The sequence below is a fragment of the Zootoca vivipara genome, chromosome 13 (genome assembly GCF_965207765.1).
Source record: "Zootoca vivipara chromosome 13, rZooViv2.hap1.1, whole genome shotgun sequence".
NCBI classification, from domain to species: Eukaryota; Metazoa; Chordata; class Lepidosauria; order Squamata; family Lacertidae; genus Zootoca; species Zootoca vivipara.
Genome location: NC_142596.1, coordinates 10701650 through 10723884, shown reverse-complemented (window position 1 = coordinate 10723884; position 22235 = coordinate 10701650). Strand labels below are relative to the sequence as shown.

Sequence of the window (22235 nt, the reverse complement as noted above, 5' to 3'; positions counted from 1 at the left end):
AAAAACCCAGAGATGCATTTTAAATAAAAGCACACATTCTACTCATGTAAAAACACGCTGATTCCCTGACCGTCTGTGGGCCAGATTTTGAAGGCGATTGGGCCAGATCCGCCCCCCCCCGGGCCTTAGTTTGCCTACCCATGTGGTAGAACCTAGGAAGCCTGGAATTTCAGAAAGGGAGTGTTACCTGCAGTTTGAACTTGAGCCCACTGAGCTACAGCCCTTCTCTGAAATTCCTGCTGCTTTGAATGCAAAGCCTCTAGTACTGCCAGTGAGTGCAGCTTTTATATGGTCTCTCTATTCCCCCCATTTCTTTAATCCTAAAAGTGCATCACACGCCATTTTTACAAGTGTGCATGCACACGAAAGCTCATGCCAAAAAGTGTGCATGCACACGAAAGCTCATACCAAAATAAAAACTTAGTTGGTCTTTAAGGTGCTACTGAAGGAATTTTTTTATTTTGCTTCGACTCAGACCAACATGGCTACCTACCTGTAACGCCATTTTACAGTTAAGCTGGAAGCAGTGGGACTAGACACTGCATTGATGGTCACTGTTGGGGAATTTTTGTATTTCACTGAGTGCCCTTATTAAATCATCCACTAGAGGGGGAGCTTTCTCCAGAATTTCTAGTAAATATTTTCCTGTAAAAAGGCTCAGAACTGAACTTTTTTCTTATAAATGGGAAATTATTGATACATTAACATGCAGAATAATCAAATCAGGCTCCAAAGGTAAAAGCACTGGTTAGGTGACCTTGATATAACTTTTTCCCCCTAGAGAAAACAAAACGACATGATTCCAAAGAACTCTTTGCAACCTAGCTGAATGGCAAGTTGTGCAGAAGACTTATGGTTTGTTTATGAATCAAGCTGCTGCTGTTTAGGCAAACTGATAATGGGAGGAACAATCTGCACTGCTCCTGCAAAGGCGTAGTCAAGTCAAAAGTCATATTTGACTGGTCTGAGAGGCTTGTCAAGTTAACATCCATAGCCCAACTCCCCTTATGTGCATGTTGTAGTCAGTTTCAACACCTGAATAGGTGACAGTCCTTTGCCACTGAGGGGTTGAATTAAGACAGGACACTTGGATGCAGGTGCTGCTGTTGCCAGTTCGAATCTGCGATGGGGTGAGCTTCCTTTGCTCTGTCCCAGCTCCTGCCAATTTAGCAATTTGAAAGCATACCGGCACAAGTAGATAAATAGATACACCGCTGTGGTGGGAAGGTAAACTTCCAGTGTGCTGTGGCTTCCATCACTGTCCTGTTGCACCAGAAGTTGTTTAGTCCTGCTGGCCACATGACCTGGAAAAGCTGTCTGCAGACAAACACTGGCTTCCTCGGCCTGAAAGCAGAGGTGAGTGTCGCACCCCATAGCCAGATTTGACTGGACTTAACCATCCAGGGGTCCTTTACCTTTTTACTGTGATCTTGTTTTATTCTCTGAGCTCATTCGGAATGATTTCTCTGCTGTGGAATTAGATCAGAATAGGGTTGTCTATCTGTAGATAAGAGAAAATCGTGTTCAAGTGATGCTTACTGGGGATACCTTTTCCCACTTCTGGCCACCCAGGACATTAAAATGTGAGCAAGCTTTTGTGTTCTCCATAACTTTTTAGCCTTTAAGATGCAGTGTGTAAACCTAACAGACTAGGTTACCCCAGGTGCTGTGCAGGTTTATGGTCACACCTAGAGAGGCTGGGATGAAGTAACTGGTTGGTTGGCTCCTATTTTTAAAAAATATAAAATCTGAACTTTCCTTAGACCTGTCTTCTCATTTGACTAACCCAAAGATGTTACTGAGGGGGGCTGGGTGGGCAGCTAAGTTCTGGATATTAGCTTTTGCATCAGCAGCTCTTCAGTCCTGGTCTGTAGAAATCTGGTCTGATTTGCATATCAGCCTTTCACAGTGTCCTTGCTTGTCCCCCTTTGCAAATGCACTAGGGCGGCACATGTGGTTCTGTCAATGTGAAAATCTTAAAAGGGCAGTGTGCATTTGCAGTCTGGCATGTAAGCGACTTGGGACATTCAGAAGGAATAAAGTATTCAATCTCTGGCTTTAATGTTTATCCTGAATCTCTCCTATAAGTTCTGAATAGCTTTGTGGCCAGGACTGTATTCAGTCAAAGGTTCTGTGTTATTACTTGTCAGGTGCCACCAATATTAGCAGAACGAGCCAAGCGGTTAACAGATTTGCAGTCTTCTCCATCATCTTAGGCTTTGCTTCCTATATATCAGTTTTCCACAGTAGCTTATTTGACTAGATCAGGCATCCCCAAACTTCGGCCCTCCAGATGTTTTGGACTACAATTCCCATCATCCCTGACCACTGGTCCTGTTAGCTAGGGATCATGGGAGTTGTAGGCCAAAACATCTGGAGGGCCGCAGCTTGGGAATGCCTGGACTAGATTCAGGGGTGGCCAACTCCCAAGATACTGTGATTACTCACAGACTTAAAAACTGGCAGTGATCTACCCCCTTTCAGGTCAAAGTTGTTGAGCTTAGAAAGAGGAAGGCCCATTTTGGGGGGTTCGGGTCAAAGTTGTTGAGTTTTTTCAGGGAGGAGGTAAAATGTTGAGCTTTTTATAGGGGAGCCACAGTTATTCAGCTTCTTTGGGGGAGACAATGATCCATCAGTGATCTCTGATCTACTGCAGACGTCCAGTGATCTACCAGTAGATCACAATCTAACTGTTGGACATGCCTGGACTAGAACTACCTCAGTTGTCAATACGTCGTCTTATATATATATATATATATATATATATATATATATATATATATACACACACACACACACACACACACACACACACACACACACACACTCTGTACCCGGCCATGTGTTGCTGTGGCTCCTCCCTGTGACTCCCCCCACTCTGTCCCGACCCATGAGGTACCGTGACCCCTCCTCCCCCGACCCCCGGCACATCCCTGAGTCCACCCCCCCTCCCTGCACCCCCCGGCTCATCCCTACGAGTTCCCCGGTGCTGGTGTCTCCGTATCCAAGTCTGTATGTCAGGTATTTGGTGTTGGGGGGGGGGGGAGGCAGTGGTGGGGCATAGGCTGCTTTTCTGCGCGGTGTTGGTGGTCTGTGATGGTTGGATGTGGGGAGCTAGGGGCAGGATCCCAGCGTCGGGATTTGTGGCGGTTATAGCATGTTGGTTGGTGACGTCACAATCTTGCCTCAGCCTTGGAGACGCAGGTTCTGGCTTCTATTTCCCAGCATGCACTTTTGTCTGAGTTTTGAGTTCTGGAACACGTTTTTTTGGGGGTTTTACCTGGTCCAGGTGTGTCATCTGCCTATGCAAAGTGCATACAAACACTCGCACATTGGCATGTGACGTTGTCTCCAAATTTGAACGTAATCGGTCTAGCGGTTTCGGAGAAAAGTCTGGACATACAAACACCCCCTTTTTACATTTATATCTATCTATCTATCTATCTATCTATCTATCTATCTATCTATCTATCTATCTATCTATCTATGTAAGGCTGCCATCACACAAGCCGCATTGGAGGATCTATAATGTCCTGTTACAGTCCTGGATTTGCCTGAAGTCAAGAGCGCAGTCTCCACTGAAGGATCTGTAGTGCCTTTCCATCAATCACAACTCTGGATTTGAGTGAAGACACGGAGGAAAAAAGATGACAGCTTACAGAAGAGCAGCAGCCATGACATGAAAGGGAAGGGCCCTTGAATGGAAAGTAGTGGGAGAGATCTGAATTGATTGGGAAGGGAGGGTTATTTTTATTATTTGTTTTAAGGAGAGAAAAACAGATGGGCACAACATAGATGCTAATATGAAAAAGGTAACACAACAGAGCCTTTCCCAACTCCTTTCTGTACTCAAACTTTGTTTTAAACCACAACTTTAACCCTCAGTGCTCTGCTCAAATTCCTTTCCCATTGTTCAGCTGCCTTTTGTGTGAGAAAGGATGCAGAGCCCTCATATATTCCATTGTATTTTCACACAAAGTATTTTCCTGGTACTCTGTTGTTTTCAACGTAAAAGTTCCAGATTCGATGTAGCCATTTATAACTAGCGTTTTAAAGGTAAAGGGGCCCTGACCATCAGGTCGTCGTGTCCGACTCTGGGGTTGCGGCGCTCATCTCGCTCTATAGGCCGAGGGAGCCAGCGTTTGTCCGCAGACAGCTTCCGGCTCATGTGGCCAGCATGACAAAGCTGCTTCTGGCGAACCAGAGCAGTGCACGGAAACACCGTTTACCTTCCTGCCGGAGCGGTCCCTATTTATCTACTTGCACTTTGATGTGCTTTCGAACTGCTAGGTGGGCAGGAGCTGGGACCGAGCAACGGGAGCTCACCCCATTGCAGGGATTCGAACCGCCGACCTTCTGATCAGCAAGCCCTACACTCTGTGGTTTAACCCACAGCATCACCTGGGTCCCACAACCCATTTTATCACTACCCGAAGGAGTCTCAAAGCGGCTAAGAATCTCCTTTCCCTTCCTCCCCCACAACACTCTGTGAGGTGAGTGGGGCTGAGAGACTTCAAATAAGTGTGACTAGGTCACCCAGCAGCTGCATGTGGAGGAGCGGAGACGCGAACCCGGTTCCCCAGATTACGGGTCTACCGTTCTTAACCACTACACCACACTGTTAACCGCTACACCACACTAACTGATTCATTCTTAACCTGACAACCTCCTTGTGTTATACGAGATACCATCAATATTGTAATTTGCAAGTTCCATTATGTTTAGCGTGATTTTATTCTGGATGCGCTTCACCTCCCAATTTATCTGAAATCACTTTACTTTTCCCGGGAGATTAGCAAATGATAAGAGTCTACAGGGACCCAGGTGGCGCTGTGGGTTAAACCACTGAGCCTAGGGCTTGCTGATCAGAAGGTCGGCGGTTCGAATCCCTGCGATGGGGTGAGCTTCCGTTGTTTGGTCCTAGCTCCTGCCAACCTAGCAGTTCGAAAGCATGTCAAAATGCAAGTAGATAAATAGGAACCGCTACAGCGGGAAGGTAAACGGCGTTTCCATGTGCTGCTCTGGTTTGCCAGAAGCGGCTTTGTCATGCTGGCCACATGACCTGGAAGCTGTACGCCGGCTCCCTCGGCCAATAATGCGAGATGAGCGCACAACCCCAGAGTTGGTCACGACTGGACCCAATGGTCAGGGGTCCCTTTACCTTTACCTACCCTTTCATTGCTTTGGGTTACATTAAACGAGGGAAATGTGAAGGAGAAGGCAGATTCCTATCAGAAGTACTGGCAGCAATTTGAGCTGGCCCTGCGTCCTGAGGCTTTTTAGAGCATCATTTGTTGTGCAGGAGGAGGTTGGATGGGCCATGGGGAGCTGGAGGAACTTCCCTGGGGATCTGTTAATGAGGCAGGTGTCTGCTTTAGAGTTTCCGGCAATGCTGGAGGCTGGCCTTATAACAGCAACAATGATCTCAGCTGTACCAGAAGAATGAGGTACTGTACACTAAACTGCCTGCTACAGACTCTCCCTCATCACTAAACCCTGTTACCTCTTCAGCCTCCGACACCTCCTCTTCCTAGTCTTCTCCCTCTGACCCCTCATTGTTGTCCCACCATCAATCCCTGAGCTCTGAGCCAGTCTTCTCTTGGGGGTTCCCCAGCTGGTTCCTCTCACCATTCCTCTGCATCCGTTACATCAGGATTGGGCCCTGAAAACTCAAGGTCTGGGATACTTGTGACCCGGCAAACCTAATGACAGTTAATGAGGCTTAGTTAAGCTCCTGCAAGTTCTCGTTAGAGAATAGTCTTGCATGCAGATGTTGTAAACAAAATCTGCTCTTTTCCCTTCATGGGGTACACAAGAGCCCTTATAGAGTCCTTTGTAGGTTCTCCATCAGTAGGAGAAAATAACAGGCCAACCAGAGAATATTGAGAAGCAAAGCAGCTAGTAAGCCTGATCTTTATTAAAGCTGTTGCAACAGGGTGCTCCCCTCACATGCAGGAGAGAGGAGGACCCAGGACAAATGTGTGCAAGCCCTTATATTGTTGTTGTCTAGTCGTTTAGTCGTGTCTGACTCTTCGTGACCACATGGACCAGAGCACGCCAGGCACTCCTGTCTTCCACTGCCTCCCACAGTTTGGTCAAACTCATGTTGGTAGCTTCGAGAACACTGTCCAACCATCTCATCCTCTGTCGTCCCCTTCTCCTTGTACCCTCAGTCTTTCCCAGCATCAGGGTCTTTTCCAGAGAGTCTTCTCTTCTCATGAGGTGGCCAAAGTATTGGAGCCTCAGCTTCAGGATCTGTCCTTCCAGTGAGCACTCAGGGCTGATTTCCTTCAGAATGGATAGGTTTGATCTTCTTGCAGTCCATGGGACTCTCAAGAGTCTCCTCCAGCACCATATTTCAAAAGCATCAATCCTTCGGTGATCAGCCTTCTTATATAGACTCTTTAAATTGCCCACCCTCAAACTCCAGACCACCCCCAGAAACATCATACATACATCACAGAAGGGGTGTAGCCCAGACCACCTCCCCCAATACATCATACAGGTACAGACATCACAGGGGGCAGTCTAAAACAGAATCCTGAGTGTGTGGTTTATCTCCTGTTTGGCAAGTTACTTGACTGCATTATCTGGGTTTTGGCCACTCTCTTGTTATTATAACTACTTAATTCCTGAATCCAGCTCACAGGTTGCAGGCTCACCCTATTCACCCTTAAATGTGCCCTTAAGGCAGGATTTGTGAGCACAGAGACAATGGGGAGGTTTTTTTTTATATTTCCTCTCACCTTGCAGAGAAACATTTGATCAGTTTGGGAGAGTCAAAATGGTTTCAGGACTGTCTTCCTGTACTGTTTCAGACATGTGGTTTATGCATTTATGTACGTGTTTGCCTTGTACATTTACCGTAATTTAGATATTTGAGACCTTAAATTCTTATAACACAGAGCAGATCAAAAGGGTTAGGAAAAGTTCACGAGGTGGTGTTGGATGTCCAGAATTTACTGCCATTTGATAGTGATGGCCTTAGACATGGGTGTAGCCAGGATTTATTTTATTTTTTTGTGGGGGGGAGGCTTTTTTTGGGGGGGGCAGAACCTCAGTTTGCTTTGTTTCTTTATTTATTTTTATTGATTTGGGGGGCAGCTTGGTATCTACATGCTGATCTTTTTGTTGCCAAGTAAATACCATTTTAATACTCCAGAACATTTCAAACTTAATTATTTTTTAGAGTAGCATCTACTTTATTGAGCTAGTCCATTGACAATATTAAAGAACAAAATAAAAAGATATTTAATCAAAAGTATATGCAAAAATATTTAACCAAAAGTATACTCAATAAATGTTTTATTTTGCCAACTACTGTACTGGAAATCTGTGGCTGGAGATTAGCAAGACTATTGATCTCTCTAGGTCTGGACCAAAGCTTTAATGGGAAATTGAACAACACACCCAAACCCTATGCAATCTGAAAAAGGGACAACTTTTCTGAAGTTTGGCCTCGATTTACTGAATACATTAAAGTTAAGGAATATGATTGCCAGTCACCCTCATCTCATGGATTTCTATGGTGAAGCATCATTGGATAATATGATTTTGAGGGACAAATGCTATTACAGTATACTATTCTTTGAATGCTACCTCTCTGTCCTCTCTCCTCACATCCATCCTTTCCTTTCTTGCTTTGATATTTTCTCTTAATTGTTGCTACCGTATTGCTTTGTGTATACCAGAAAATAAAATAATAATAAAGTATTTCATTTTTAAAAAATCTTGTAAAACAAAATTAATAAACAAACATAAATAAATTGGGGGAATTAATGAGAGAAGGAATTTATACCCTGAGAATCTCCACCACACTTGGCTGAAATGGATTCTAAATATCTTTCCCTTAGGTGGGAAGTCTTCACTGCAAGAGAATAATCTTCCAGTGGTGGCTGTTGAGACTGGTAGGACAGAATGCAGGGAGACCAACAGCAGGTGGAGCCAGAGCCAAATTCTGGGAGACCCAACCAATTCTAGTTTTGTTCCCATCCACCTCCATGGTGGTGGAGAGGGGATAGAATTTAAAGCACACCATCATGAATTATGGGAACTGTAGTTTAAGGTTGCCGAGAATTGTGCCTCTGTGAGAGTTAAACTATAGATCCCAGGAGTGGAGGCTGGTCCATTAGGGCTAATGGGGCACTGCCCCACCAACCAGTGTCTGCTCTTAGACAGCCCCCATCTGCCTGTCTTCTAACTTACAACCAGTTCATGGGGTGGCGCTGCCCTGCAGCTGCTTCTCCTTCCAGCAGATGTCTTCGAAAACGCAGGAGAGTGCGAAGGGAAAAGCTTCCAGGATCTCCGTTCTCCTGGGTGCCTTTGATCGAGCCAATGTTGTTTTAGTGCCTTGGACTGTGTTCTCGCAGTTTGTGCCAGAGTGGGCTTAGCAGTGCTGGATTGCGAAAGTTCGTTTTCGTGGCAGATGCCCAGAGCAACAAGGCTGGGTGCTTTGTTTGTTTTAATGAATGGGAATAAATAACATAATGACAGGCTGAAGGAACAAGAAAGTCTCTCCACCCAGTACTGGCTTTGTGGGAGTATAGAGCCTGGTTGGTACCAGCACATACTAGAAGGTAGGAATGATTATCCAAGGAACTCATGGCAATGCTTGGAGACAGCGAGGAGAAATGCCTTGACCTTATTTAATGCAAGCTGCAGAACGGGCAACACTCGGAGCTGGAAGGGACGAGAGGCATCTAGTCCAACTTCCTGCAGTGCGGGAATCTTCTGCCCAACACTGAGATTAAGAGTCTCATGCTCTATGACTATCCAGGTGAGTAGTCACTCTTTGCTCAACTCTGACCTACTTTGAATTAATAAATGGGGCATGTTGTGACGTGGTTGCAGGCGTCAATGGAATTGCAGTGGAATCATGGACGGCGGTCTCTGAGGTCATCAACTCCCTTGCTCAGTGCAGGATTTGCAGTGCAGTGCACACTGGAACAGAAACAGTTCAAGGGTGGGTGGAGCCACATGTAGCTGCTTCCTCAGCAGAGCCTTCTCTCCTGGTGAAATGGCAACTGCCAGGAAGGACAGTTGAGGGAGGCCACTGAATGGCCACCTCCACACCACATTGAAAGCATGTGGCTCGCCCACAAACAACCATGGGAACTACAGTGAACCTTTCTCGGAGCTATAATTCCCAGCACCCTTACCAAACTACAGTTCCCAGGATTCTTGGGGTCAGCCATGTGGATGTGATGAGAAACTATCTTTTTTGCATATTAGTGCTGTTTAACATCTAACTTGCACACTGTTTTCTTTTACACCCATGTGCATGTATATACTATAAATATATTCAGTGGACTTTAGTCCCCAAAGATTCATGCCATCATCATGTCAGTCTTTATGGTGTCAGGTGATTCTTCATTGTTTTTCAATGGGGAATAAGCCCCCTTTAACTCCGTGTAAGGGACCCAGGTGGCGCTGTGGTTAAACCACTGAGCCTAGGGCTTGCTGATCAGAAGGTCGGCGGTTCGAATCCCTGTGACGGGGTGAGCTCCCGTTGTTTGGTCCCAGCTCCTGCCAACCTAGCAGTTCGAAAGCACGTCAAAATGCAAGTACTGTAGATAAATAGGAACTGCTACAGCGGGAAGGTAAACGGCGTTTCCATGTGCTGCTCTGGTTTGCCAGAAGCGGCTTTGTCATGCTGGCCACATGACCTGGAAGCTATACGCCGGCTCCCTCGGCCAATAATGCGAGATAAGCGCGCAACCCCAGAGTCGGTCACGACTGGACCTAATGGTCAGGGGTCCCTTTACCTTTTTAACTCTGTGTAAAGTACTTACTTCTGGGTAAACATGCATATAAGCCGGTTGAGTAAACCTCAAAAGGCTCGGGCTGCAATCTTTTGCACACTCACACAAAGTGGATCCCACCGAACTGCATAAGGATGCTGCTACCAGAGTTTCTCATCTGGAGCGCAAACAACCGACGACACGCCACCAACCCCAAATTCCCTTATCACCGGAAAGATCTCCGCCCCGTCCGGCATAGGAGGCGTCCCCTTTAAGAAGCGACACCGCCGCCGCTGTGCACCCCGCCCAAATTCTGGGGGAGGGACTTCGCGTGGAGGGTCAGCGAGCGAGCCAATGAGAGCGCGCGGTTGGGATAGCGCGCGCACTCGGGGAGGGAAGGCCTCGCCGCTGCCGCCGCCGCTGCCGCCAATAGGGTGGCGAGTGGGCGTGGCCAATGCCGGGCGATCGCGAGCTGCCGGGAATGACGGCTCCGCGGAGGGGGGATCGCGAGGGGCCGCCGGGCAGGTATGCGGGTTACATCATCCCCGTGTCAGACTGCACGTGGGAACGCGGGATGCGTGGCTGGGACCCGGGAGCGGGGAAAGAGGCTCCTCGGCTCGGACGCGCCTCGGGCAGGCGGGCGGGGGGCTCCCTGTCCTGCTGCTGCCCGCCTGGGGCTCGGGAGCCGGGGGAGCAGCAGCCCTTTCCCCGCGCCTTCTACGTGCCGAGGGTCGGCCTGGGGAGAGAGCGGAACCCGGCGGCTCCTGCCTTCGCTCTCGTTCTGATCAGTGCAAACGATTTCCCTCCAGGCTCGTCTCTCCTGGATCTGAGCGGTGGTGGGATAGAGGCGGGGAGCTTCGCTGGCGCCTTGGCTTATGCCGTCGTCTGGAACCTTTTGGGCCAGGGCAGCCCCTCGAGGAAAGGGTAAGGGGCGGCACGCCTGACGGGGGTCGGGAGGGAGGCGCGGGCGGATGCCAAACCGGCGGCGGGACCGGCGTTTGAGACCCTGGGCTGGCCTTGGGGACCGAATGGGGAAACGGGGGCTACTTTAGATGGTCGTTGAAACTGTGACAAGCCGCCCAGAATCGGTGCTGCGTTTCTTTTCCTGACTGCAAGCTGCTTTAAAATGCCTTTACATATAATGATTTCCTCTTGCTAACCAGCCCTGGGACCTTAGGAATGATAGAATTGTAGAGCCGGAAAGGGGTCCCTAGGGTCATCTAGTCCAACCCCCTGCCATGCAGGAATCTCAACAAATTGCGAAGGGTGTGTAGTTAATAATTATAACAGGTGGGACCCTGTACTTCTGCCCTAAAGTCCTGCCTTGTTGGCACCACCAGGTATGGTCGCTGAAGTTGCATCTGCATGACTAGGACTGTGGCAGCATCCTGTGGGGGCTTGAACCTGGTAACAGAGGGACTTGGCGTATCCCCCTGATGGCAGCCAGAGTCTGAAGGGGCCACTCCTCAACAGCCTTGGTGTGGGTCTCTAGGTCGAGGGGCAGTGTTGCCCAGTCTTAACTCCTCACAGGATAACAGACAGAAGCCCTCCCTCTTGGTGATAATTTCCCCTTTCCAATGGGATCCCAGCTGCTGCTATAGCAGGTTTTCCTCTCTAAAGCCAGGATGGGGGAAACTGTGGCACTCTGGATGTTGTTGAGTTGACAATCAAGAATAATTAGAGTTGTTGTCTAGCGACACGTGGAGGCCTGTGGATTCCTTGGCCTTATTCTGAGGAAGGCCTGTGTCATGTAGTGACAGGGGAGACCCAGGTTCAACCCACTTCCCTCCAGTCATTTGTGAAGCCCACTCTGTAGGCTGTTCATATCCTAATCCACCTCACAGGGTTGTTGTGATGGTAAAATGCACATGGGGTTAGAGTGGGAACAACTAGAGTACATATATTTGCCCTGGCCTCTTGGGAGGTTATTGTGCTGATTACTGCCAGAGTGGGTGTGAAAGCTGATTAAATTGCAGCAGGACATTTCAGAAATTATCCCTTTGGGGTTTGGGAACATTTGTTTGCACTGCCTGGTGTAGCAGGATAGTTAAAATAAATAAACAAAAAACCTGTTTTGCTGATGAGAGAATTATAGTTGAGAGACTACTTGCTCGATGTCACTCAATTGGTGAGCCAATCGATTCAGGCTCAATTCTCAAAGGCCTTCTCTGTGTTGGCACCCTGTTTACAGGGTGCATTCCTTTCAGTGGTACGGTTGCTGCTGATTCTTTTTCTTTGGGCACCAACTTAAGGCGGATCTATCTACTCAGGCTTTTGGAGGATGCTAATTCAGCCAGCCTTGTAACAGAAATAAGGAGTTGTGCTGCAGTCTTAACGATTCTTAATGTTTGTTGTATTCTGCTTACAATATTTTATCCGCTCTGTTGTTTTTGTGACATGGAATGATTGTTTGTGGTTGTCCTGGGGTCATGAATGATGAGGGGTGGGTCAGAAATATTGTAAATAATAATCAAAGCGAAAGGCTGGATCCTAACCCTTTTCACTCTTATAAAGCTAGGGCATTATGAGGATGGACAGGCTGCAAGAATGAGTTCAGTTTTTGGAGATGAGCTGATGCCTGGACTCGGGTGCTTCTGCAAGATAGCAAGGAACACGTCTAAAAATATTTCGATCTGGTGGCCTTTTTGGATGCTTGAGCTATTGCTAAAAAGTTCCTTTTAACTCTGGAATTAAAGCCTTGATGCTTCCTGTCAATGCCCAACTCTCCTCCAGGTTTAAGAGTGATGCCTACTGTCCGGAGACACACATCCCAGTTGCTAAAATTGCATCATACGGCCGTGTTGGGCAGGGAGAGGTTGAGTGGCAGATTTGGAAGCCGTGGTGGCTTGCCATTTCTCCATACACAATCCTGGCTTTGTTGCTGCTGAGTTGAAGAACTAAACTGACGAGGAAGCTTCTGCCCCGTTTCTGATTCCCAAGAGCCCAACAGGGAAGGTCACGGGAGACGAGTGAGGCGTGTTTTGCAGCAGACACATGTGGGCTTGTGTGTGTTAATGATTCCCAGGTGGAAGTTTTGTAAGCCTGGTGAGTTAGACAACTTTTAATTCAGAGCGTGCAGTTATGCTCTCACTTCAGTTGGTGCTTGGGGAGCCTGTGCTGCCTCCTCGCCCTCTGCCCCCTTTCCCTTTCAATTTGTCTCTCCTGGACAGTTCTTTCCCCTGCCTTGGGTGGGATTGCGTGGATGAGACGGTCTGGGAGGCCTGCAGTTCTCTGCTCTAACAGGCCCAGCATTGTTTGCTTTGCACTATTACACATCTATCTCTGCCAGTGAGGACAGAATGTCTGATTTCTCTCCACCTCCCCTCCTTTTCTTTCCTTTTGCTCTGCTGTCTTTTGCTACACTTGGGCATGCTAATTATTTTTGGTGTTTTCGCTCTTCCCCCACCCCGCTGCTTGCCAGAGTGCTTTCTTTTTCCCCTGTGACATATGCTGGGATATGAGAAAGCGGGGCATCGCATGACCTTGAAGTTTGGAGGGAAAGCTACGCAGGGTGGCTGCAGCTCTCCCAAAGGACTGTATGTTTCCAAACATCTTGTCCACTTGGCTCTCTGCTGAATGTAGCTTTGTCTCTGTAGCTGTGTCCAGAAGCTGCTTTTGATGGTGGCAAGGCAAAGTAACAGAGGCTTGGAGATGGGACTTAATTGCTCTCTGTAGGTGGGCAATGCCTCCACCCCAGTGCCAAAACAAGACAGTTGGTCTCAGTTTCCCAGGTTGATTTGATTCTCGGATGCCAGTCTGGTGGGTATTAGAAAATTTGATTGTTTAGCTTGGCTGACTGGCAAATTGGAGTGGAAACCCCCCAGAATAGTTGGAGATGTAGGTTTGTAGAAGGACTCTTGTAGAGTACTAGAGCCATAGAAGTTCCTGAAGAAGTTCCTGGGCTTGGTCTCCAGGTAAGGGTCGGAAAAACTTATCTCCCAAATTCTGGGCAGATGAGCTTTAACACAGATGATACTGAATTGGATGGGCCAAAGCTATAAGGCAGCTTCCTGTGTTCCTAACCTAGGTATGTACTGGCTATGATGTTTGCCTGCGTCAATCCTGATCAATGTCTTGTCTTAAATGACCCCAGATTCTTCTTGAATGTGGCCACTTCCTCCCAAATGTTTGTCGCTGTTGCTAGCACATGTGTGCAGTGGATGAACAGCTTGAGACCCGTCCATGGAAGACTATAGTTCTTTACAGGTGATCGCTTTTTGAGAACATATGACCAGTGTTCAAAGTCCCCCAGGCGCCAGGTGTGTTTTGCTTCTGGCATGGGTCCAATTGCAACTACCTGGAGGTTTCTGGGCGCCGGATTGGTGACCACAGTTTAAAAACCTTTGCATTAGTATATCTGAGTTTATAACATTGCGTATAACAGGGTGGATAAAAATCAATGATCCCCCCCCCCGCAAAAAAAAAATCAGATTTTTAAAATTTTAATCAGATTTTTCAAATAAAATGCTTTAGGAGGAAAAAATCTTTCTAAATATAGTTTTCTACTGGTATTTAAATTACATTATAGTCCAAAGGCTATTCATCAGGAAATAAGGATTTGTTTTAAGTTTTTCATGTGTACTAAAACTCAGACTAAGTTTTTTTAAACTGTTTAACCACATCAGTTAACAAACATGGATACATATGCTATAATGTTATTGTTTTAGTTAAATAAATTATTTAAATTGTTATTAAGCAAATTATTATTTTTCTCCTTCCAATAATGTACAGCAGAAAAGTTGTCCAAATATAAACAGTTAACTTATTAAACCTCACAATAATAATGTCATAATTATCTGTCTAGGTATTTCTAATAGTATAACCAAATCAGTAATGTTTGACATAACTGTAAAAACTACTCTGAACATTTATTATTCCAAAAATGAAACCTTCATCTGGTTGTAAATATTAAGATTATACCAGCAAGAATGAGTCTTTCTGTAAATTTTTTTTTAAAAATTTAAAATTAAATCAAGTCTTATTGACTAGTGATTTAAATCAAATCCACCCTGGCATATAACAAGTCCTGCTGCATTAGGCCAAAGGTCCATGAATTTTAGAATTTTTCATGGCCCTCTATTGTGATGAGAAGCACCAGGCCATGCGTCTGAATCTGCTGCCGTCTAAATTACTCCTAATATCTCTTAGCCCGGCCTTGGATGCACACAGTGTTGGAGGTGGGGCCCAGAGGCATTTGGGATAATGAAGATGGCCGCTGTAGCTGCCCCCTCCACCCTTTATCTCTGCCAGTTTGGGTCGAGGGAGTGCAGGGGTCTGGTGCTGGGCTGCTTTCATTGTCGTCATCCACAGGAGCATGAGGACTGGCCATTGGTCCGTGCAGCTCAGTGTTGTCTGCATGGATTGGCAGAGGCTTTCCAGTATACCTGAAGGAGCGTCTCCACCTCCATCATTCTGCCCGGACACTGAGGTCCAGCACCGAGGGCCTTCTGGCGACTCCCTGCTTGCGAGAAGCTAAGTTGCAGGGAACTAGGCAGAGGGCCTTCTCGGTGGTGGCGCCTACCCTGTGGAACGCCCTCCCAACAGATGTCAAAAAGGAAAACAACTACCAGACTTTTAGAAGACATCTGAAGGCAGCCCTGTTCAGGGAGGCTTTTAATGTTTAATAGATTATTGTGTTTTATTCTTTTGTTGGAAGCCGCCCAGAGTGGGTGGGGTATAAATAATAAATTATTATTATTATTATTATTATTATTTCCAGGGTTATAGGCTGGGGACATTCCCAGCCTTAACTGGGGATCCCAAGGATTGAACCTAGGACCTTCTGCATGCAAAGCTGAGGTGGGGAACCATCTGTGATGCATTCCTGCTGTAACCTCCCACTGTCTCCCCCTCTGCACACACAACCCAGTAAACTTTGGAAGGTCCCAGTCATGAGCAGCTTGCTCCGACCTTCTCTAGACCAGCTGCTGCCAACCTTGTCCTGTACAGCTATCCTGCATACGCGCTCATTTTTTAAGATCCCACCAAGTTCTTTGGTCAAAGCAGTTTGGCAGGTTTCTGTTGCACTTCCAAGACATACCTGAGGAAAACCCAAACTACGGTAGCTCTCAGAGGTGACCTGAGTACAGCAGCAAGAGACATTCACATTTTTGTGTGAGCATGGTGGTTGTCGGAATTATACTCATGATTGATGCCCTCTTCTGCCGTTTCCATATAATTTCTAGTTCCTAGAGCACTTTGGTTTTTTAAAAACTTGTGTGGTGCATTAGAAAAATGAACCTAGCAACACCTTGCAGGAATGCCAAGGACTAAAAAGTAAATAGAAATCATTAGGAGTTAAATTGATTAGACCAGAAGTTGCTTTCCCATCTGGTTCAGGTTATTTCATCACTGCTTATGAAAGTGGCTAAGAGCAGCAGTTGTAATTAGGGAAGCCCAAGGAACATTCACTCACTGTAGTGAGGCTCTGTCCTTCCCCTCTTCTGTTTTGTGTAGTTAGGGTTATGCTGGATCAGAGCCTTTGGCATGGTAACAGCTGAAGAAGAACTCAGTCCCATTGCTCCATAGAAGTACAGTGGTACCTCTACTTACGAATTTAATGCGTTCCGAACGCACATTTGTAAGTCGGAAAAATCCCATAGTAAGTCGAATCCCATAGGAATGCATTGGGAGAAAAAATTCGTAAGTAGAAGCAACCCTATCTAAAAATTCGTAAGTAGAAAAAATCCTATCTAAACCGCATCCAAGATGGCGGACGGAGCTCCATTCATAAGTAGAAACATTCATAAGTAGAGTTATTCGTAAGTAGAGGTACCACTGTAACAGTCTGTACGCTGCCTAGGAAGCAGGATGAATATTGCCCATACTTGTACGGTAGCTATTGCTATATCCAATTGATGTAAGACATGCTTTGTCAAAGGTAAAGCAATTGCTGTATTCTGTGTTCTTGGTAGTTTTAGGGGGAAGGTATTCACTAGGGGGCCATGGCGAAGTGTACAGTGGTACCTCCGGTTAAGACCTTAATTCGTTCCAGAGGTCCGTTCTTAACCTGAAACTGTTCTTAACCTGAAGCACCACTTTAGCTAATGGGGGCTCCTGCTGCCGCCACACCGCTAAAACACAATTTCTGTTCAACTAAGTTTGTCATTGGTATGAGCTTTCGTGTGCATGCACACTTCTTCAGATACCAATGACAAACTTAGTTGGTCTCTAAGGTACTGCTGGAAGGACTTTTTAAATTTTGTTTCAACTACGTCAGACAAACACGGCTACCTACCTGTAACGATTTCTGTTCTCATCCTGAAGCAAAGTTCTTAACCTGAGGTACTATTACTGGGTTAGCGGAGTTTGTAACCTGAAGCGTTTGTAACCAGAAGCGTTTGTAACCCGAGGTACCACTGTATTCTTATTTTATTAGTATCTGACTGTTTAGGAGAAGACAGAAGTGAAGGCCGAAGGAAAAAGGATAGAGCTCCTGGGTGCTAGATCCTCCCCCAAAACTCCTGGGTCTAGTGAGTGGTGGTGTTTAATCAGTGATTGGAGTATTAAAATGGGCTGCCAGGTGCTGGATTTGGCAAAGTGTTAAAATACAGGTGAAACCAGTTTCCCGTTCAGGAAATTGCCTGGGAGAAGAGCCATTACGGAGAACAAAAGGAAGGTAATGGGTGATTAACAAAGCAAATACTCTGTGCCGGTAGATGGGTCTGAGCCCCTCCTTCAATGGAGAGATAGTTAGAGACAAAGCAGAGTTGAGTCTTGGGACTGCAGTTGGGGATGATGTGGGCAGGAAGAAAAATAGTTGCAGGCTGTAAGTATCAGCAAGCTGGAGAGAAAATTGGATGTCTTAAATGCAGCAAGCTGAGCAGAGTCAGAGCCAAGGCTACAGCTATGGGAGAAGCAAGGCTCTTTAGGAGTGTAATGCTGGCAGCCCCTCCATCGCTGGCTCAGGTTGTATATATGTGTAAATAAACCATATATCATAATGATAGCACAGTCTCCACTGTGCCTCTTTTCCAAAGGAAACATGAGCCCTGGGTAAGTGCCTGGAATCTCTCACAACTCAGAGATTGCAGTGGCATCTACAGGCATATATTCTTATTTTATTAATATCTGGCTGTTTAGGAGGCAGAAGTGAGGGCTGAAAGAAAAAATAATAAAGCACCTATAAAGGGTGGGGGGGGGCTAATGGAGAAGATGTGATGTATTAGAGGTGGCCAACATGGTGCCATCCAAATATACTTGGACTACAGGTCCCATCACCGCCAGCCATAGGCCATAGGTGGGGCTGATAGGGGTTGTAGTCCAATAACATATTGAGAGGACCACATTGACTGCCCCTCTTATGAGTTTAATTGGACTCATTCTTTTAGTGTGAACCCCTGTGTAGCCAAAATGAGGAAGGTGTAAGCAAGCACAGGGAAGCCCAGAATTTGCCACAGTACAACACACCCTTCAACTGTCCTGGTAAAACCAGGACATCCTGGGGTTTTTTTGTGTGAGAGCATGGTGGCCATTTTGGACGCCATGACCTCATGCCATCTTGCACCGTAAAAGCGCACTTTTCAGGGCTGCAATCTCAGGTGGTGCCCCAAAATGCTCATTTTTGAGTGTCCTGAAGAAAACACATCTTTGGGGGCTGTGATCTTGCATGGGTCATGTGACTTGTGCACGAGCGTTACCCCAGAAGACGTGTGCCCCATTTTTTCACCTCAGCATTGGGGGAGAGTATGGTATAACACGGGGAATGGTTGGATATGGGGGAGATAGCTTGGTAAGAACCGAGCATGCTCAGTAGGCTGGAATGTTGACAGGCAGTTTTGGGGTAGGGAGAGAAAACAACAATGAACTGGGAATATCCTGAGAACGGTTAGCATTCATTGGCTGGCTGGCAACCGGCACAGACTCATGGCATTTTGTTGCAGACTCACTTGCTATGTAAATATTTTTCTTGTCTGCCTCGGATCCCTACAAAAAGGGACTTTGCTTAGCCTTTTTCTTCCTTGCTAGCATAGCCCCACCTCCTGCAACCCCCCCCCAAAAAAAACTCCCTGTGAATAAATATGACTCAAAAAGCTGCCTTTAGCATTTTAGTTATTTCATATTTGCCATGCTTTAAAGAGCGGCGCAGTGTGACTTGTCAAGTCTTAACTGCCCTCGTTCTGAGCATGATTTCGCCAACAAAGGATGCCCTTGCTTGCTGCGTGTGTCTGTGTGTGTCCGTCCCCCGCCTCCGGCTGTAGAGAAGCATAGCATTTCTCCGAATCTGCATGCAAACAATTTCCACTGGAATGCAGGCTGGGGCAATGCAGCCGTACCCATCTAGAGCAAGGAAATGAGGTCACGGCTGAATGAGGGCTGTGTCTCGGAAATTCAGGCTGGCTGCGCGAAACTCTCGGGACCTGGCGTGGGCATTCTCCAGCAAACCTCTCCTGGGAGTTTGACTCAACATGCAGCAACGTGACGGGCTGCCTACAGCTTGATTGGGACTCTGTCGGGCAGGTCTCTTGCATAAGCTGCCTTGCTATGTTCTCTGAGAAGCCTGGGATGGAGGATGGTTCTCTGATGAGGAGCTGCTTCCCACATTAATTTTCTATGGGTGGCTAACCCGTGGCTGCTGGACTGCAGCTCCCATCACCCCTGACGGCTGGCTATGCTGACTGAGGTTTCCAGCGATAGAAAAGAGCCAGGTGCCAGGCACACTTTGTGAGTGGCGCGGGTCCAATTGCGACCACGTGGAGATTTCTGGATGCCAGGCTGGCGACTGGGGAAAGCAAAATGTCCTTTCGAGAAGGACCTGAAATATTTTCCTTGAAGCTTGACTCTGATTTATTCTGGGTGGTTTTATTTGATGTTTCAATGTGTTGAAAACCTCTTTGAGATCTGTTCTTTAAAATATAAAGTGGTATAGAAATGAAAACAACAACAACTTTGTTGGGAAAAAAGGCACCTAGACATTCCGTTGTGGCGACCGTAACCCAGGTTGTAAGGTGCCAATCGGCAATTAGATTGTATATCTGAGTTACTAACACTGACTGGTGCCGTGCTGTTTTTATTAGAATTCCTGGTTTTCATAGACTTTATATATGTATATAATTTTAATTTTATCAATTTTTAATTGTTTATTAATGCTTGTTTTCCCCGGTTCTTATAAGCTATCTTGGGTCTTGTCAGGGGGCATATAAATATATATATAAGTAAAAACTAAATTAATTACAACCTTAACAGCTGCCCTATTGGATCCACCCCAAAGGTCTGTCTAGGCCATGGTTGTTCAGATGCAGCTGGACTAAAATTCCCCTCACACTTGTCCCTGGGGCTGATGGGAATCTTGAGAGCCACTGGTTCTCCTTCTCTAAATGGGCCGTCCCAGAAGATAACAGCCATGCACGAGTGAAACCCTTGGTGCTCATCTCCCACCTGCAAATGAGAAATGGTCACCAACCCCCCCCCCCCCACCAGCAACATAATCCTAATACCACTGAATTTGTGGGCAGGGCTTTTTTCAGCCGGAACTCCCCAGAACTTAGTCCCAGCACCTCTCAGGTGGGTGCCATTGCCATTATGAGACGAAAAGGGAGGCGTTTGTTGTGACGTGGGGTTCGTGATTTCAGCTCTCTTGACATAATATGCTGGAGACAGTTCTCTGGTAACACTTCTTTATTAAAGCAAACAAGACTGAGCTCTGAGGAGAGGAAAGCTACATTTATAGGGACAGGGGACTAGCTAAAAAGGGATACATTTTGGAGGGAACAATATCAGGCAATCACAGTGCTGCCTTTTGGAGGAAACCAATAAGACAGAGGATCCAAATACAGCAGCTTAAATGAACCAGTAGTAGCTGTAACTTCTGGAACCAAAAGGCAGTTACTTTACCCTAATGCAAATACAGACAATAGTAATACAGTGGTACCTCGGTTTATGAACACAGTTGGTTCCAGAAGTCTGTTCATAAACTGAAGCGTTCATAAACTGAAGTGAACTTTCCCATTGAAAGTAATGGAAAGTGGATTAATCCGTTCCAGACGGGTCCGCGGAGTACTCAACCTGAAGCGTACTTAACCCGAAGCATGGGTGTAATTGGTTCTGGAAGTCTGTTCATAAACTGAAGCGTTCATAAACTGAAGCAAACTTTCTCATTGAAAGTAATGGAAAGTGAATTAATCCGTTCCAGATGGGTCCGCGGCGTTCGTAAACTGAAAATTCGTAAACGGAGGTGTTCATAAACCGAGGTTCCACTGTACAGATATAAAATCCTTTGACTCAGTACACAACACTGTTCATGGTGAGTTCTGGCACCTCTTTTTTCTAGAAAAATAGCGCTGTCTGTGGGTAACTGGTTTTTTTAAATCCAGGTCCTAAATGCTCGTAAAGTGGGCGCCAGGAGCCTTGCTGTGGAAAGGGAATTTCCACGCGTGGACATTGCCACAAGGAAAGCCATCTCCCTGGTAGCTAACACTCCTAGTCCAAACCTCTGAGCAGACCTAGATCACAACCCCCAATACCCAACTTAAGATACGGGTAGGTTCCTGCGGGAGCAGGTGTTCCTTCAGATTTGGGAAGTGAGTTGTGCTTCTTCATCTCCCTGTGGGAGGGGGCCATCTGTGAATTGGTTCTGAAATTCTTCCGGGCAAGATGCAGCGATGAGGATGGGTATATTTTGAGGGCTCAGCAAGTCAGCCGGCAGCCTTTTGCGGAATGAGGCCAACAGCTGTTGGCCTCCTAATCAGGATGAACTTGGTGTTCTAAAAATGGGGAAAATATATCGGCCTTAGTTTTAAGCCTTGGTATGCCTCTGATGTGTTTATGTAACAACATCACCCTTGATTTTGGGTTGCGTTTGGGGGGGCTGATGGCATTAAATTGTTACTGCATTAGTGTTTCAGGGTTTTGTGCGTGATGAAATGTTTTTGCTGGTTTTTGAAAATGAAAACCAGCTTTGCTTGACAAAATGGGAAATTTGAGCACAGAGGTCACTGAGATGCTCTCAAAGCAAAGAATGACCGAGTCATTCTTAATTGTTTTGCATTTTTTATTATATATTGTGTTACTTTGTGTTGTTCTGGGTGGCTCTGAGGCTGCCTCTCATGGCTAGAGTGCTGTCTAAAATGGTAAAATGGGACACTGAGGTCCAGCGCCGAGGGCCTTCTGGCGGTTCCATCACTCCGAGAAGTGAGGTTATAGGGAACCAGACAGAGGGCCTTCTCGGTAGTGGTGCCCACCCTGTGGAACACCCTCCCATCAGATGTCAAAGAGATATCTGACACTTAGAAAACATCTGAAGGCAGCCCTGTTCAGGGAAGTTTTTAATGTGTGACATTTTAATGTATTTTTAATCTTTGTATAATAATTTATTACTTCTGGCTCATGTTCAGCTTGGAATCAACTAAGACCACCTGGGCAGCCTTTCTGGAATCCCATAGTTTTGGTTTCTGGAACCCAAAAGAAATTAATAAAATAACAAAAACAACAACTGGAAGTCTAACCAGAATTAGCTTTATTAAATATATTTCTAGACAACAACAATCTGGATTCACA

The 22235-nt window shown here is 46.3% G+C and overlaps 1 protein-coding gene across 2 annotated transcripts in view; it reads left to right on the top strand.

Annotated features, from left to right (window-relative positions):
• The first annotated feature begins 8620 nt into the window (after positions 1-8620).
• The window catches only part of GRAMD2A (GRAM domain containing 2A), a 63094-nt gene continuing 49479 nt past the window's right edge, over positions 8621-22235 (top strand). Inside the window, exons 1-2 of one of the 2 annotated variants that reach the window (XM_035130790.3) lie at positions 8621-8776; positions 10550-10664. In XM_035130790.3, the coding sequence (XP_034986681.1) occupies positions 8758-8776; positions 10550-10664 (134 nt within the window). In that variant the 5' untranslated portion in view covers positions 8621-8757. Of the gene's footprint in view, positions 8777-10275; positions 10665-22235 lie in introns of those variants that run through there. The other variant, XM_060282371.2, reaches the window with a different exon arrangement.